The sequence below is a fragment of the Giraffa tippelskirchi genome, chromosome 4, assembly GCF_054371585.1.
Source record: "Giraffa tippelskirchi isolate mGirTip1 chromosome 4, T2T-mGirTip1v1.2.pri, whole genome shotgun sequence".
Lineage (NCBI taxonomy): Eukaryota > Metazoa > Chordata > Mammalia > Artiodactyla > Giraffidae > Giraffa > Giraffa tippelskirchi.
The window spans coordinates 104,124,044-104,137,079 of record NC_137278.1 but is presented as its reverse complement, the minus strand read 5'-3'; the positions used below and the strand labels follow the sequence as shown (position 1 = coordinate 104,137,079).

General features: G+C 37.1%; 1 protein-coding gene across 2 annotated transcripts in view; it reads left to right on the top strand.

Moving 5' to 3' along the window:
* Positions 1–57: 57 nt before the first annotated feature.
* ZFC3H1 (zinc finger C3H1-type containing) overlaps positions 58–13,036 on the top strand; it is a 54,150-nt gene continuing 41,171 nt past the window's right edge. For both annotated transcript variants that reach the window (XM_081593139.1, XM_081593138.1), the window contains exons 1-2: positions 58–875; positions 5,515–5,931. In XM_081593139.1, the coding sequence (XP_081449265.1) occupies positions 281–875; positions 5,515–5,931 (1,012 nt within the window). In that variant the 5' untranslated portion in view covers positions 58–280. The remainder of the gene's footprint in view (positions 876–5,514; positions 5,932–13,036) is intronic.

Here is a 13,036-nt window from a genome sequence, read left to right as displayed (position 1 = left end):
GCCGAACAGAGCCACTTCCAGAGCCACTTTCTCGCGAGGCGGAAGAGCTCCGATCGCGGAGGAGCAAGGGGGCGCTAGGGTAGGGAAGTGGGTTGCGACGGTCCGGCGAGAAAGAGCTGGGGTGCGGGGAAGTTGGGGAGCAGAGCCCGCTTGGTCTCCAAACAGGATAAGGCCGCACCGACCGGGTCCGTTAGGAAAGAAGGAAACCGAAAAGGAAGGCAGTAGTCGGGCGGATCCCCGGATAGAGGGCTAAGGTTGTGTGGAAAGCGCTGCTCCCGGGATGGCGACCGCAGATACTCCGGCCCTGGCTTCCAGTGGCCTCTCGCCTAAGGAAGAAGGGGAGCTTGAAGATGGGGAGATCAGCGACGACGATAATAACAGTCAGATACGGAGCCGGAGCAGCAGCAGCAGCAGTGGCGGCGGGCTGTTACCGTACCCGCGGCGAAGGCCTCCTCACCCGGCCCGAGGCGGTGGATCCGGCGGAGGCGGTGGCTCCTCCTCGTCGTCGTCCTCTTCTCAGCTGCAGCTGAGGAATTTCTCACGCTCGCGGCACGCGTCAGAGCGGGGCCACCTCAGGGGACACAGCAGCTACCGACCCAAAGAGCCGTTCCGGTCTCACCCGCCCTCCGTGAGGATGCCTTCCAGCTCACTGTCCGAAAGCAGCCCCCGGCCGTCGTTTTGGGAACGGAGCCACATCGCCTTGGACCGTTTCCGTTTTCGAGGCAGGCCTTACCGGGGTGGGAGTCGCTGGAGTCGGGGACGAGGAGGGGGTGAGCGAGGAGGCAAGCCGGGGGGCAGACCTCTGGGAGGAGGAGCGGGATCCGGATTCGGCAGCAGTCAGAGCTGGCGAGAGCCCTCTCCACCTCGGAAGAGTTGTATCCTTAACGTGGCGGTTTGCCCTGGGTGTGTCACTGAAGTTCCCTTTAGCGTCATTACTGGGTCTGTGAGATGAGTAACTTTTCTGAACCGTCAGAACCGCTTATTTGACATTGTGTCAATATACTTAATGTAGGTGGTTCCTTGGTAAACCTCGTGTGTCAAACTGTTGCGTTATTTCTTAAAATTGCTTTATTGGGTATATTGCTTTTTAACAGTAACTTGATTTGGATGGAGGCCAAACTAGTGGAATCTAAGACAGTGTAAAATCAGATTTGAAATACTACATCACAAACCCAGGTTTCATTAGCCTTTCTTTTTGTTAGTAAACTTTGTTATGTGAAGTTGCTTTAGATTGTTAGAGGAAGAAAAAAGTATTAGCCATACAGAGTTTGAGGAATGCTGTTGCTTATATCGTTTGCACTGTCACATTGAAGATTATGAAGTTTCGTTACACCGAATCCTACTGTTTTTATTTGTGATTCTGGTGTGTTTTTTTTTTTTTTTTTAACCTTTCTTGATTTATGCTTATACATTGCTGCGTTTTAAAGTTGGGGGGAAAAAAGTCCTGGTGTCACCAACTATTAATTCAGAGGTTTAAAATTCATGTATCTTTGGCAGAGGCTTTACCTCCTTAACTTCTCTTGTTTCTTATGTTCATATTTTGGGCATTTTATAACTCTTAGTGCTGACAGTTGTGGACTAGAGAGAGAATGAAACTAACCAGCATTTTTATTTTAATACACTGGAAACCATGGGGTTTATGGGGAGGTGGAGCTAATGGAGAGGTTAAGGAGGAAAATAGCAAATATCTGATTCTTTTCCCCTCTAATCTTATCCTTAGTTATCTTAAACATTCCTGAGTTTATTCATCTGAGGATTTGCTATTTTAAGATGTGTTTGTAGAACTATCCTTTAAAAAAATTTTTTTTAAGTGAAGTTATAGGTATGTGTTTCAAGATACAGCAAAGTGATGCAGAGATGTATGCTGCTGCTGCTAAGTCGCTTCAGTCGTGTCCGACTCTGTGTGACCCCATAGACGGCAGCCCATCGATGTATATATTATAGTAATTATATTAATATTTTCTTTCAGATTATTTGTAGAACTGTGTCTTCACATATTCCATGATAACTGCATAAAAATAGTTTATTGAGAATACTTATTGCTGATTGTAATTTCCATGTTGTAATGATTTTTTTTAATATATTCATTATATATGAAAGTTACATGTAATGACATTTGTTGGGGAGACACTCAACGTTATTTTTACAGAATACTTAAGACCAAATGGTCTTTGCCAGATGTCAGGATAGAAGGAGGACCAGAAATGTAGTTTAGATAAGGAGGAGGAGCTTCTGATGCTAGTGCTCTGAAAAAACTTATACTACCACAAGTTGGGTTAGGAACACTCCAGGATTGTTTCAGGAAAAAATCACATAGGTATTTAACTTTTAAAAAGAAAATGTTCTTTGAATAAAGATAGAAAACCTTAGCCCAAGATATTTTTTTTAACCAAGGATTTGTTAGTTGTCAGTTTTGAGCCTAAGAACAGAAGGGCTGTTTAATTACAGACACGTAAATTATTTAAGAATACAAAAATGATTGAGGTTTGACAGAAAACAAAATTCTGTAAAGCAATTATCCTTCAATAAAAACATAAAAAAAAAACATAAAGAATACAAAAATGAAACTTGTGTGTTGAAGAGACAGATGTTAATTATATTCAGTGTAAAAAGTTCAAATTGAGGTATGTAGAAAGTACTATGGGAGCTTAAAGTTTTTTCTTAGTTTACTTTATGTTAGAGAAGGAGATGATGCATGGACTTGCCTACTTCCCGCTTTTTCCTTCTTTCTGTCCTTGCATTCGATACCAATTTGGCCTCTGCCATATACCTTCATTAATTGTTAACCTTAGATGTTTTTATTAATGAACAGGCATATGTTGTTGTGAAACAAGTATGGAAAGTATCCAGTCTGATTTCTATAGTAGCTTATCAGAAATGAGCTGTCTTGCTGTTTTTCTTTTCACACATCCTGCACAAGGATGATTGTTTTGATCCTCTGCTCATTGTTTTCCTCATGAAGTATCATTAATCCATCCTAGAGGTGGAATTCTTTATAAGAATTTGTGAAGAGAAAGATAGTTCCCAGCCTCTTTTATGTAATGTGAGCAAATAAACTTTGTAATAAAAGATTTTGTTACTTTAAATTCCTTTAATACCATGATTGTACTAAGTTTAATTTTTTATTCCCACTGTGTGGTTGTAATAGTGATATTTTTATGTTACAAGTATTGCATTAAGAATGAATAAGAGTTATTCTGTGACTTATTTCCATAATGTAGACGTGAAGTAGCATGAGTACAGGTGGGTATTTTTTTAAAACTTTTTCAGTAATAATTAAAATATGCTAGATGCAGCTTTAAGGAAATAGAATAAACCAGATTCTGTTGGAGGTAGTTATTTTCATTCTCATTCATTTTTAATTTTCCTTACTGATAGACACTTTGTCAGTCTGTCCTGGCATATGTCTCCTTTGCATGGCTGCTGCTTAAACTTTCAAATCTGGTCATAGCTAACATAAACTGGGTTTCAGTTAGAAATTCCATGTTGACCAATTTCATATTAAATCATTTAAGTGTTGGTTTCATCCTAACTGTTCTGTATAGGTAGCAGTAGGAGACTTCATTTAGCTTTGAAGGAGATTAATTAGTCATAGCTCAATTGATTTCCCTTTTTTTTCTGTCCTTTAGTTATTTTATTTTTTGTTAGTGTATTGAATCTTTTCTCTTTCTGAATGTTTCCAAGGACTCTAGTCTTATTTTTTTAAGTTGCTGTGACTCCATTGAAAAAGTGAGATTTAAATGTAGATAATTAACCAAGTTTATGTACTAAGAGTATGTAATGGTGGGGTGGGGGAGCAAGTAATTATCTGGCTTCACGTAGCGGGGGCCTTTGAATTGAGGTAAATTTGAAGAACAGAAAAACTTAGACACAAAGCTATGCATAAATTGTGATAAACCTGGAAGAGGTGAGACTGGAAGGGAATCATGAAAGCATATGCCATTGTAAGGATTTTGGACTCTATTCTTAGTGAGATTAAAACAAGGGATAAGATCTGATTTGTGTTCTAAAAAGGTTAACAATAGGATGGAAGATGGCTTGTGCGAGATAGAACCCCAAATACCTATCACCAGGCAAGGCTATGGGAGTGCATTAGAATGCTCAGAATGAAAAGAGAGAGACTAAGTAGGACTGACTGGAGAGCACTATTGTTGCAGCAGCTGGGAGAGAAAGGTGTCATTAAAGACCAAAAAAAAAAATCCCCCCAAAAAACCTAGAAAAACAAAAAAGAGTGGAGTTAACAGAAGCCAAGAGAGAGAAGTATTTACAGTGTTAATGTTGCAGAGAAATCAGATAGAATAAGGTTTGAAAACATGATGGATAAACTCAGCCAGCAGAAGCCAGATTCCATTTGGTTGAGGAGAAAGACAGGTAATGAGAAACTAGTATTATTTCAAGAAATCTAGCTCTAAAAAGGAGATCAGAAAACCAAAGACTTGCTAGAACAGTTTTGCTGCAGAACTTCTAAAAATTTTCCGTTGTAATGATCATTTAGTTTCTAAAATACTTGGTGGTAATTCCCATTCTTAAATTGGTCATTAGAGAAACTTAAAAATCTTTGCAGGTTGTTTGTCCAGTAAGTTGTTACACAGACGAAACCATATTTAGGGAAATGTAATGTTATATCCTAGCCAATTTAATGATCTATTAATGCCTGATTATGTTAAAACCAAATAAAATACTTGCCTTTTATTCATTTCTAGACTGGAGAAGTGAGGTGGAACAGTTCTTACATGTGTGAATTATTTTGAATAAAAATTGTAGTTTGGAACTTTGTAGCCATTTCCAACCATGAAGTTATGTTTTATGTATCACTATGTTAAAAGAAAGACCAAAAAGAACAAGTTTTAGATATTCTTATCTTCAGGGAAAAATTAGTTTAGAAGATACATCTTGAATACAACTTAAGGTGTTTTTTTTTTTTTAGACTGGTTTCATTGTCTTAGTTGTACCTACTTTGGATGTTAGTATACTTGATGAGTTCAAAGATTGCTATGTGTTAGGTTTTTAATACAGTGTTTCTTATTCATAACTTAGTCTTAACTATTAATTATCAGTGTTCATTTTTTAATCACAAGAAGAAATTAATTAAAAAGAAATGTCTTCTGATTATTTGAAGTGTAAATTATCAACATCTGTGACAAACCATTCAGTTTCTCCCCTCTTCCTTCAGAAAGAGATCTTTAACAACCAGCTTATTATGGGCTTTCTTGATACCTGCAGAAGGATGCTATAAACTAGGTGCTGTACCTGTGGATACTGCGGGTAATAAGTGACAATAGTGATCTTGTAAGTGCACTGTTTATGTGAATACTTGTTAAATTTGAAATAGGGGCACATAATGAAAGTGCTTAACACATAACAGCACATGTGTTAAGTGGAATTTAGTAATTTTAAATTATCAATTCATCTTTGAAAAACAAAAAAGGGTGACAATTCATCTTTAACTTAATGTGTTTTTGTTAAATTAACTGGAAAATTTTTGGAAACTGGTTTCCTTAATACGCTGTTCAGCCAAAAGTTTTGGAAGATCTCCATCAAGAAAACAGAATTATTCATCAAAAAGTGAAAACTGTGGGGAAGAAACTTTTGAAGATTTACTTTTGAAGTATAAGCAAATACAGTTGGAACTAGAGTGCATCAATAAGGATGAAAAACTGGCTTTGAGTAGCAAAGAGGAGAATGTGCAAGAAGATCCTAAAACGTTGAACTTTGAGGACCAAACAAGCACTGATAATGTCAGTATTATAAAAGACTCAAGTAAAGAAGTAGCTCCTGAGGAGAAAACACAAGTCAAAACTTTTCAGGCATTCGAATTAAAACCACTCAGGCAAAAATTGACTTTACCAGGAGATAAGAACCGATTGAAAAAAGTTAAAGATGGAACAAAACAGCTTTCCCTGAAATCTGACACTACTGAATCTAGTCCAGGTAATGGAATTTAAAATTTCAGTTAGTGATGAGATTTCCTTTGAAGGGGTAACTGGTTATTTTGGTAGTGTACTTCATTGAAATGATTCTAATATTTTGTCTGAATTCTTTTTGCACTGTCTACACAGTCATATTGTTGGATGATGACAAATACTTTTTCATTTTGGCCTTAGTGCTGATCAGGGCTAATAATACAATTTTAACGTAAGTGGTAATGGGCACTTTTGTTCCCTAACTTACAGGAAACACTTTTGCCATTTACTTTTTTTTTTGAATTAAGTTTAGTTGCTTTACAATGTTGCATTTCTGCTGTACAGCAAAGTGAATCAACCATACATATACATATATCCCTTCTTTGCTGTTTACTTTTAAACATAGTGTTGGTTAAGTTTATTGTAGGAATTCAGACCTCACCCCCATTCCTTGTTTGAAATTTTCAGCATGAAAGGATGTTGAAGTTTATCAGATATTTTTTCTTCATTATGGAGAAGAACATTTAATTTTTCTTGTTTATTAGTATAATGGATTATATTAATTGATTTTTATAGAGATAAACCACTCTTGTATGATTGGGATAAATCCAGCTAGTTCATGATACATTATTTTTGTACATCATGGATTTGGTTTGTTAATTTTCCCTTTTCTTCTTTTATGTGAGTGTATATACAGTAAAAATTTATCCATTTAACTGTGTAGTTCTTTGAGTTTTGACAGATGCAAGCAGTTGGGTAATCATTGCCAGCCATCACTATTCAGATATAGAATAGTTCCATTAACTCCTGCCAGTTCCCTCGTGCCACCAGCCCTACTTGGTGGTCTGTTTTTATGACCCTATACTTTTGCCATTTCCAGAATGTCATATAAATAGAGTCATGTAGAACATTGTTTTTTAATCCTAGCTTCTTTGATTAGTGTGTTTGAAATTGATCCATGTGGTTTCATGTATCAGTAGTTCATTCTGTTTTACTGCTGAATGTCCCATTGTATGGCTTTGCTACAGTTTTTTTATCCATTTCCCACTTGAGGGACATTTGGTTCTTTCAGTTTGGGGCAGTTATAAAATCTTCATAAATAAAGATTTGCTAATATTTGTTCAGAAATTTTCATGTATGTTCATAGCCTGTAACTTTGATCCTTGTTTTTCCTTACAAGTTTTAGTATAAGGTTGGTAGTGTGTCCAACTCTTTGTGACTCTATGAATTGTAACCCGCCAGGCTCCTCTGTCGGTGGGATTTTTCAGGCAAGAATACTGGAGTGGGTTGCCATTTTTTCCTCCTGGGAATCTTCCCAACCCGGGGATTGAACCTGCCCCTCATTTATCTCCTGCATTGCAGGCTGATTCTGTACTGGGTGGGGGGAGGGGGAGCCTAGTATAAAATTATGATGCTCATAATGAGTTGAGGAGTGGTTTTTTTCCTCTTTCAAATAGGTTTAAGGTTGTACTCATTCCTGGGATATTTGGTAGATCTTGCAGGTAAAATTATCTGGGGCAGGATGGAGTTTTTCTGGGGAGGTTTTAAACTACTGACTGTTCATGTTTTCTATTTCTGGGTAAAGCAGTTTAGGTAAACATTTTTCTAGTAATGTGCTCATTTCCCGTAGTTGAACAGTTTATGCTAAGTTATTCTCTTACCTTTATATCTGTAGCATTTATAAATTTTATCTCCCCATACCTTTTAAAATTTTCTCAGAAATAAGTTCCCTGCTTCTTAACTCATTAATTCTTAGCCTCTCTACTAGTGACATCATTTTGTGATACAAAATTCTATTAACCTCATTTTGGGCTATAAATTTTACTTCCCTGATAGCTCAGTTGGTAAAGAATCCACCTGTAACGCAGGAGACCCCGCTTCCATTCCTGGTTGGGAGGATCCTCTGGACAAGAGATAGGCTACCCGCTCCAGTATTCTTGGGCTTCCCTTGTGGCTCAGCTGATAAGGAATCTGCCTGCAATGTGGGAGGACCTGGGTTCGATCCCTGGGTTGGGAATATCTCCTGGAGAAGGGAACTGCTACCCACTCCAGTATTCTGGCCTGGAGAATTTCATTAACTGTACAGTCCATGGATTGCAAAGAATCGGACACGACTGAGCAACTTTCACTTGGGCTGTAAAGTTTCTATTTTAGTTGCATCTCAGCTTCTGATATGTAAATTTTTTTCATTCGGTTCTAAGTATTTTCTAATTTTGTTCTTTGGCCTGTAGGCTATTTAGAAGTATTTCTTTACTTCCAAGCATGTAGGTTTTTTAGCTGTTTTTTTGTTATCAACTTGTAAGTCAGTCACATTGTCAGAGATCTATGTGGTACCAATCTTTTGAAATATTTGTAGAGACTTGCATTATTGTCTAGCATGTGATTAAGTTTTGTAACTTCTTTGTGTGTTTGAAAGGAATGTTTGGGTTGTTAGATCAGGCTTTTATGTTCACATCTTAGAAGGAAGATGTAAACAGTTTTTTGACCTGCTTGATCTGTCAGTTACTGAGAGGCTTGCTAAAATCTGCCAGTAGGGTGGTGAATTTCTGGTTTTCAGTTTTTATTTTAAATACATTGAGGCGAGGGAATTATTCTTATTACTATGTAGTGACCTCTATGTCTAGTAGTAGTTTTGCCTAAAAGATAATTTTGTCTCATATTAATAGCCAGCCACACCATCTTTCTCTTCAGAAGTGTATGTTTTTGTATGTCATTGCCTGTCCTTTTAGTCTTTCTGTATCTTCTAGTTCCAGATGTTATTTGCACATTATATGGAGCTAATTTCATTTAACCTGATAATCTTTGTCTTTTAACAAGACCATGTAATTTGTTCACACTTTTTCATGATTACTGATCTTTGTATTTCCTTTTTTTCTTTCTTGCCTCTTTCAGGTTTTTTTTGTTTGTTTTTTAATTTTTTTCTTTTTCTTTTACTGGTTTGAAAGTTAGATATTAAGTTTTTGGTCTCATTTTGATTCCTTTAAAAATTGTAACATGAATTCTTACCAGTGTTTAAAGTTAATCAAGTTATTTACCCTCTCCCTGATACACAAGGACAGTTTTTGCCTATCTTTGGCCATGTATTTAACTCTTTCTTGACTCTTCTATGTCTAGGGTCACTTATACTTAAAATACGTTTTGAAGGATTTCCATGTAGTAGTTGTGTCTACCATATGAAAAAGTTATTTCTGTTTACACCCCTTTAAAAACAGTTTTCCCAGGTTTAGAATTCTAGATTAGTTAATTATATTATCAATATGTTGAAGATATTTTCTGGCTTCCATTGTTAATTTTGAAAAGTCAGCTGTCCATCTTAACAGTTTCTCATTTGAAGGTAATCTATCATTTTTCTCTAGTTGCTTTAAAGACCCTGTTTTTGTCTTAATACTCTACAGTTTAACTGTGATGTGTTAATTGTATTTTTTATTTTTATTCAGCTTGGGACTTGTTTTGCTCCTAGTTTTCATTGATTCTGAAAATTGTCAGAATCTCTTATATTGTCCCATTCTTTTCTTTTGAACTCTGTATTGTATCAGTATGTTTTATTAAATCATCTCACTTTACCTTTTATTTATCTTAAATTTCTATCTGTAACTGTGTGATACATTCTGGGAATTTTATCTCTTGTCTCATTGGCCTTATGCCCACTTATTGAGTTTTAAATTTCAGTTACAGTTTTTGTTTTAGTGTTTCATTTTTATTTTGTTCTTTGGTCATTTTTAAAAGTTTTTCTTCTTTTTTTTCAAATTTATCTTTATTTCTTCAAACATTTTAATTATGGGCTTGTTTTGATTTTCCTCTGCCTGCTAGTTTCTGGTATCTGGGTCTAATTTCTAATTTTTGCTATCCCTGCTGGTTCTCATTTTTTGGTACCTTCTTTTCTTGCATGTTTAGTGTTTTTTGTTTGTTTTTTTTTAAAGTAAGGTGTTCATTTTCCTCTGAATTATTTTGGTGGGGATTTTTGGTGGCCTGTACAAAGGTGAATTTCCTAGAGAGGATTTGCTTTTGCTGCTGCCAAGGAGCTAAGTAGACTTTTGATTTGACACTGTTATATTGACATCTTCAGGCAACTCATGTGATGTAAATTTGATTGCAAACCTGAGTGGTGACTGATTCTGGTTATGCATTCTTAGGGACATGTTTATTCCTCCTCAGTTTAGCATCATGATTCCAGACAGGCAGTTTCGAAGATTATACCCCAGTGGGATAGAGAAGACACATAGACAAATATGGAATATAATGAGTTATGTATGAAAGCCTGCAGTCATGCAAAGGAAGGATCAAATACCTTCATTTGGATTTAGAAAGTTTTCATTGTGATAGTAATGTTTGATGGTAATGTCTTGGAAGATGTATCTTTTCCACTTGGGAATTCCCATCAGAAGGAACCAAATGAGCAATTGAAAGCATAAAGAACTTTTAAAGGATATTGAGATTGATCTAATACAGGTGCAATGTGAAATACATGTATGTTTGTTGAGTGGTTGGATATAAATTTATAAAAGTACAGATTTAGATTGGAATGCAAAGGGCACTGAATATCTTGCTTAAGGGATTTAGATTTTCTTTAAACCTCAGGTGAGCCATCAGATATTTTTAAACAGAAAAATGATGTTATCAGATGTCTGCTTTAGAAAAGTAACAGGCAGCAGTGTAAAAGAGGGATTGGAAGAAACCAAAAAAGCTAAAATTTATCTGAATCAAGAAATTATATTGATTAGTGTTAAAACACATGCACCCCTTCCCCAGTCTTCAACATAACTCGCTGCTCTGCCATTAAACCTTTCGATTGTTATGGGTCAGCTTCCCCTCCGCCCCCTATTTCTCTTTTTTTCAGGCCATTTATTCAGCCTTTATCCCTATTGTCAGCCTTGTGAGCTTGCCTCCTATTTCAGGTGATCTCACTCGACTTCTAACTTTTCACTTCCTAATTGTAAGCTTATATGCATATCAGTTTTCATTTCAGTTCTCTACTCTGAGGAAGTGGTGACCCTCTTTTTGTTTATGACCACTTTGCTTTAACCTGATTCCTGGCTCTAATTTCTCCCACTTTCTCTGGGATCTTATTCCAAAGGTTTTTTATTCCGTTTCCTCTTTAACCACTTTTCTCTTAAGGAGTACTTACTATAAACACACTGGTGTTTTCCATCCCTAAATCTGAACAATCCCTCCTCCCCATTCTACCTGTCCCTTAACTTCTGTCTTTTCAACCAGACTACCAGAAAGGCCAATTTGTGCTGACTTTTTTCACTTTACCTCTCATTCCTTCTTAATTCAATGCAGTTTGCTTTTCTGCCCCTACCAGAGTACTGAAACTACTCAGGGCAAGATCACTTTAACCTAGTTGCAGATTTTACTGTTCATTTTCTTTCATTTTTTATTTCATTCTTCCATTTATTCAAAAGTTAGTTGAGCACTTTGTTCCAGGCTCTTGGGAATACATCAGTGAACAAAATAGGCAATCATTTATTCCTTCATGGGCTTGCATTTTAAGAAGAGGAAACAGTAATTATGATGACTAAATAACAGTTGTAGAGAGAGGAAAAGCATAGCAGTAAGTAAGTTAGAATGGAGGCAGTGGGTACAGGCTGCAGTATTAATGAGTGATCAGGAGAGGCCTGTATTTGAAGGTGAGATTTAAACAAAGGCTTTGAAGATGATGGGGGAATAGCCAAATGTATATCTGTGGGAAAGAGGTTTCCAAGCAAAGAGAATAGATAGTTTAGAGTATTGGTTTTTTAACTGTGGTCCTTAGACCTTCTTTACTTGGGAACTTAATAGAAATGCTAATTCTCAGGCCCTACCCCAGATCTCATTGGAAAAGACCCTGATGCTGGGAAAGACTGGAAGGAGGAGAAGGGGACGACAAAGGATGAGATGGTTGGATGGCATCATCAACTCATTGGGCATGAGTTTGAGCAAACTCTGGGAGATAGTGAAGGACAGAGAAGCCTGATGTGCTGCAGTCCATGGGGTCGCAAAGAGTTGGACACAACTGAGCGACTGAACCACAGCAACCCTAGATCTACTAAAGAGGAAACTCTGGAAATGGGGCCCAGCAATGTGTATTTAACAAACCCTCCTGTTGATTCTGGTACCTGCTAAACTTTGAGACTCATTGAGTTAGAGTAATGACCTTTAGGCAGAGGGGTACTGGCACATTTGAGGAATAACAGGGAAGCCAGTGCCACTAAAGAAGAGGCAGTGAGGGGGATGAATAGTGGGAGAGAAGAGGTCAGAAATAATGGGTGGGACAGATCATACAGTATCTTACAAGAACTTTAGTTTTTATTCTGTGTGAAACAGGAGGTGTTACAGGATTTTGAGCAAAAGATTAGCATAATTTGTTTTGTATTCTCAAAGGCTCACCCTGGCTGCAGCTTTGAGAATATTGTATAGGAAGTAGAAACATCTGTTACATTCAGTGATACTTTTCTCATTAATCTTGAAATTTCAGGGTGTCAATGATACTATACACATCAGCAATTCCTTACAACTTTCTTCTGATTTTCCTGTTTGTTTTTTTATAATGCTTTTCCTTTATAACTTCTTATCTGTTGATATCTTTGGTGATCTATTCTCCTTGGTTGTTCTCATTTGTTACAGTTTTTTTTTTATGTATTTGTTTTTGGCTGTGCAGGCTTTCTCTAGTTGTGGTGAGTGGGGCTTGTTTCCACTTGGAGTGTGTGGGCTTCTCATTGTGGTGGCTTCTCTTGTTGCAGAGCATGGGCTCTAGGGCACGTGGGCTTCAGCAGTTGTGGCTCACAGGCTCTAGAACACAGCTCAGTAGTTGTGATGCATGTGTTTAGTTGCTCCCTGGCATGAGGAATCTTCTGGGACCAGAGATCAAACTCGTGTCCTCTGCATTGGCAGATGGATTTGTAACCACTGAACCACCAGGAAAGTCCAGTTATTATGGTTTCAACTACCCCCAAATCCTGACTATCTCTTGCTCAGTTTGGAATTATAGGTAATAATTTAAAAAATACTACCCGGCTGCACAAGACCCATTTTCATTTTGGAAGTATTGAGTAGGAATTGATATAATAATATTGTAAAGACCTATGACAGTGGTAGGACAAAAGGACCAAACCACATATTTCGTCAATTAAACCATAACCTGCTTTTATTAA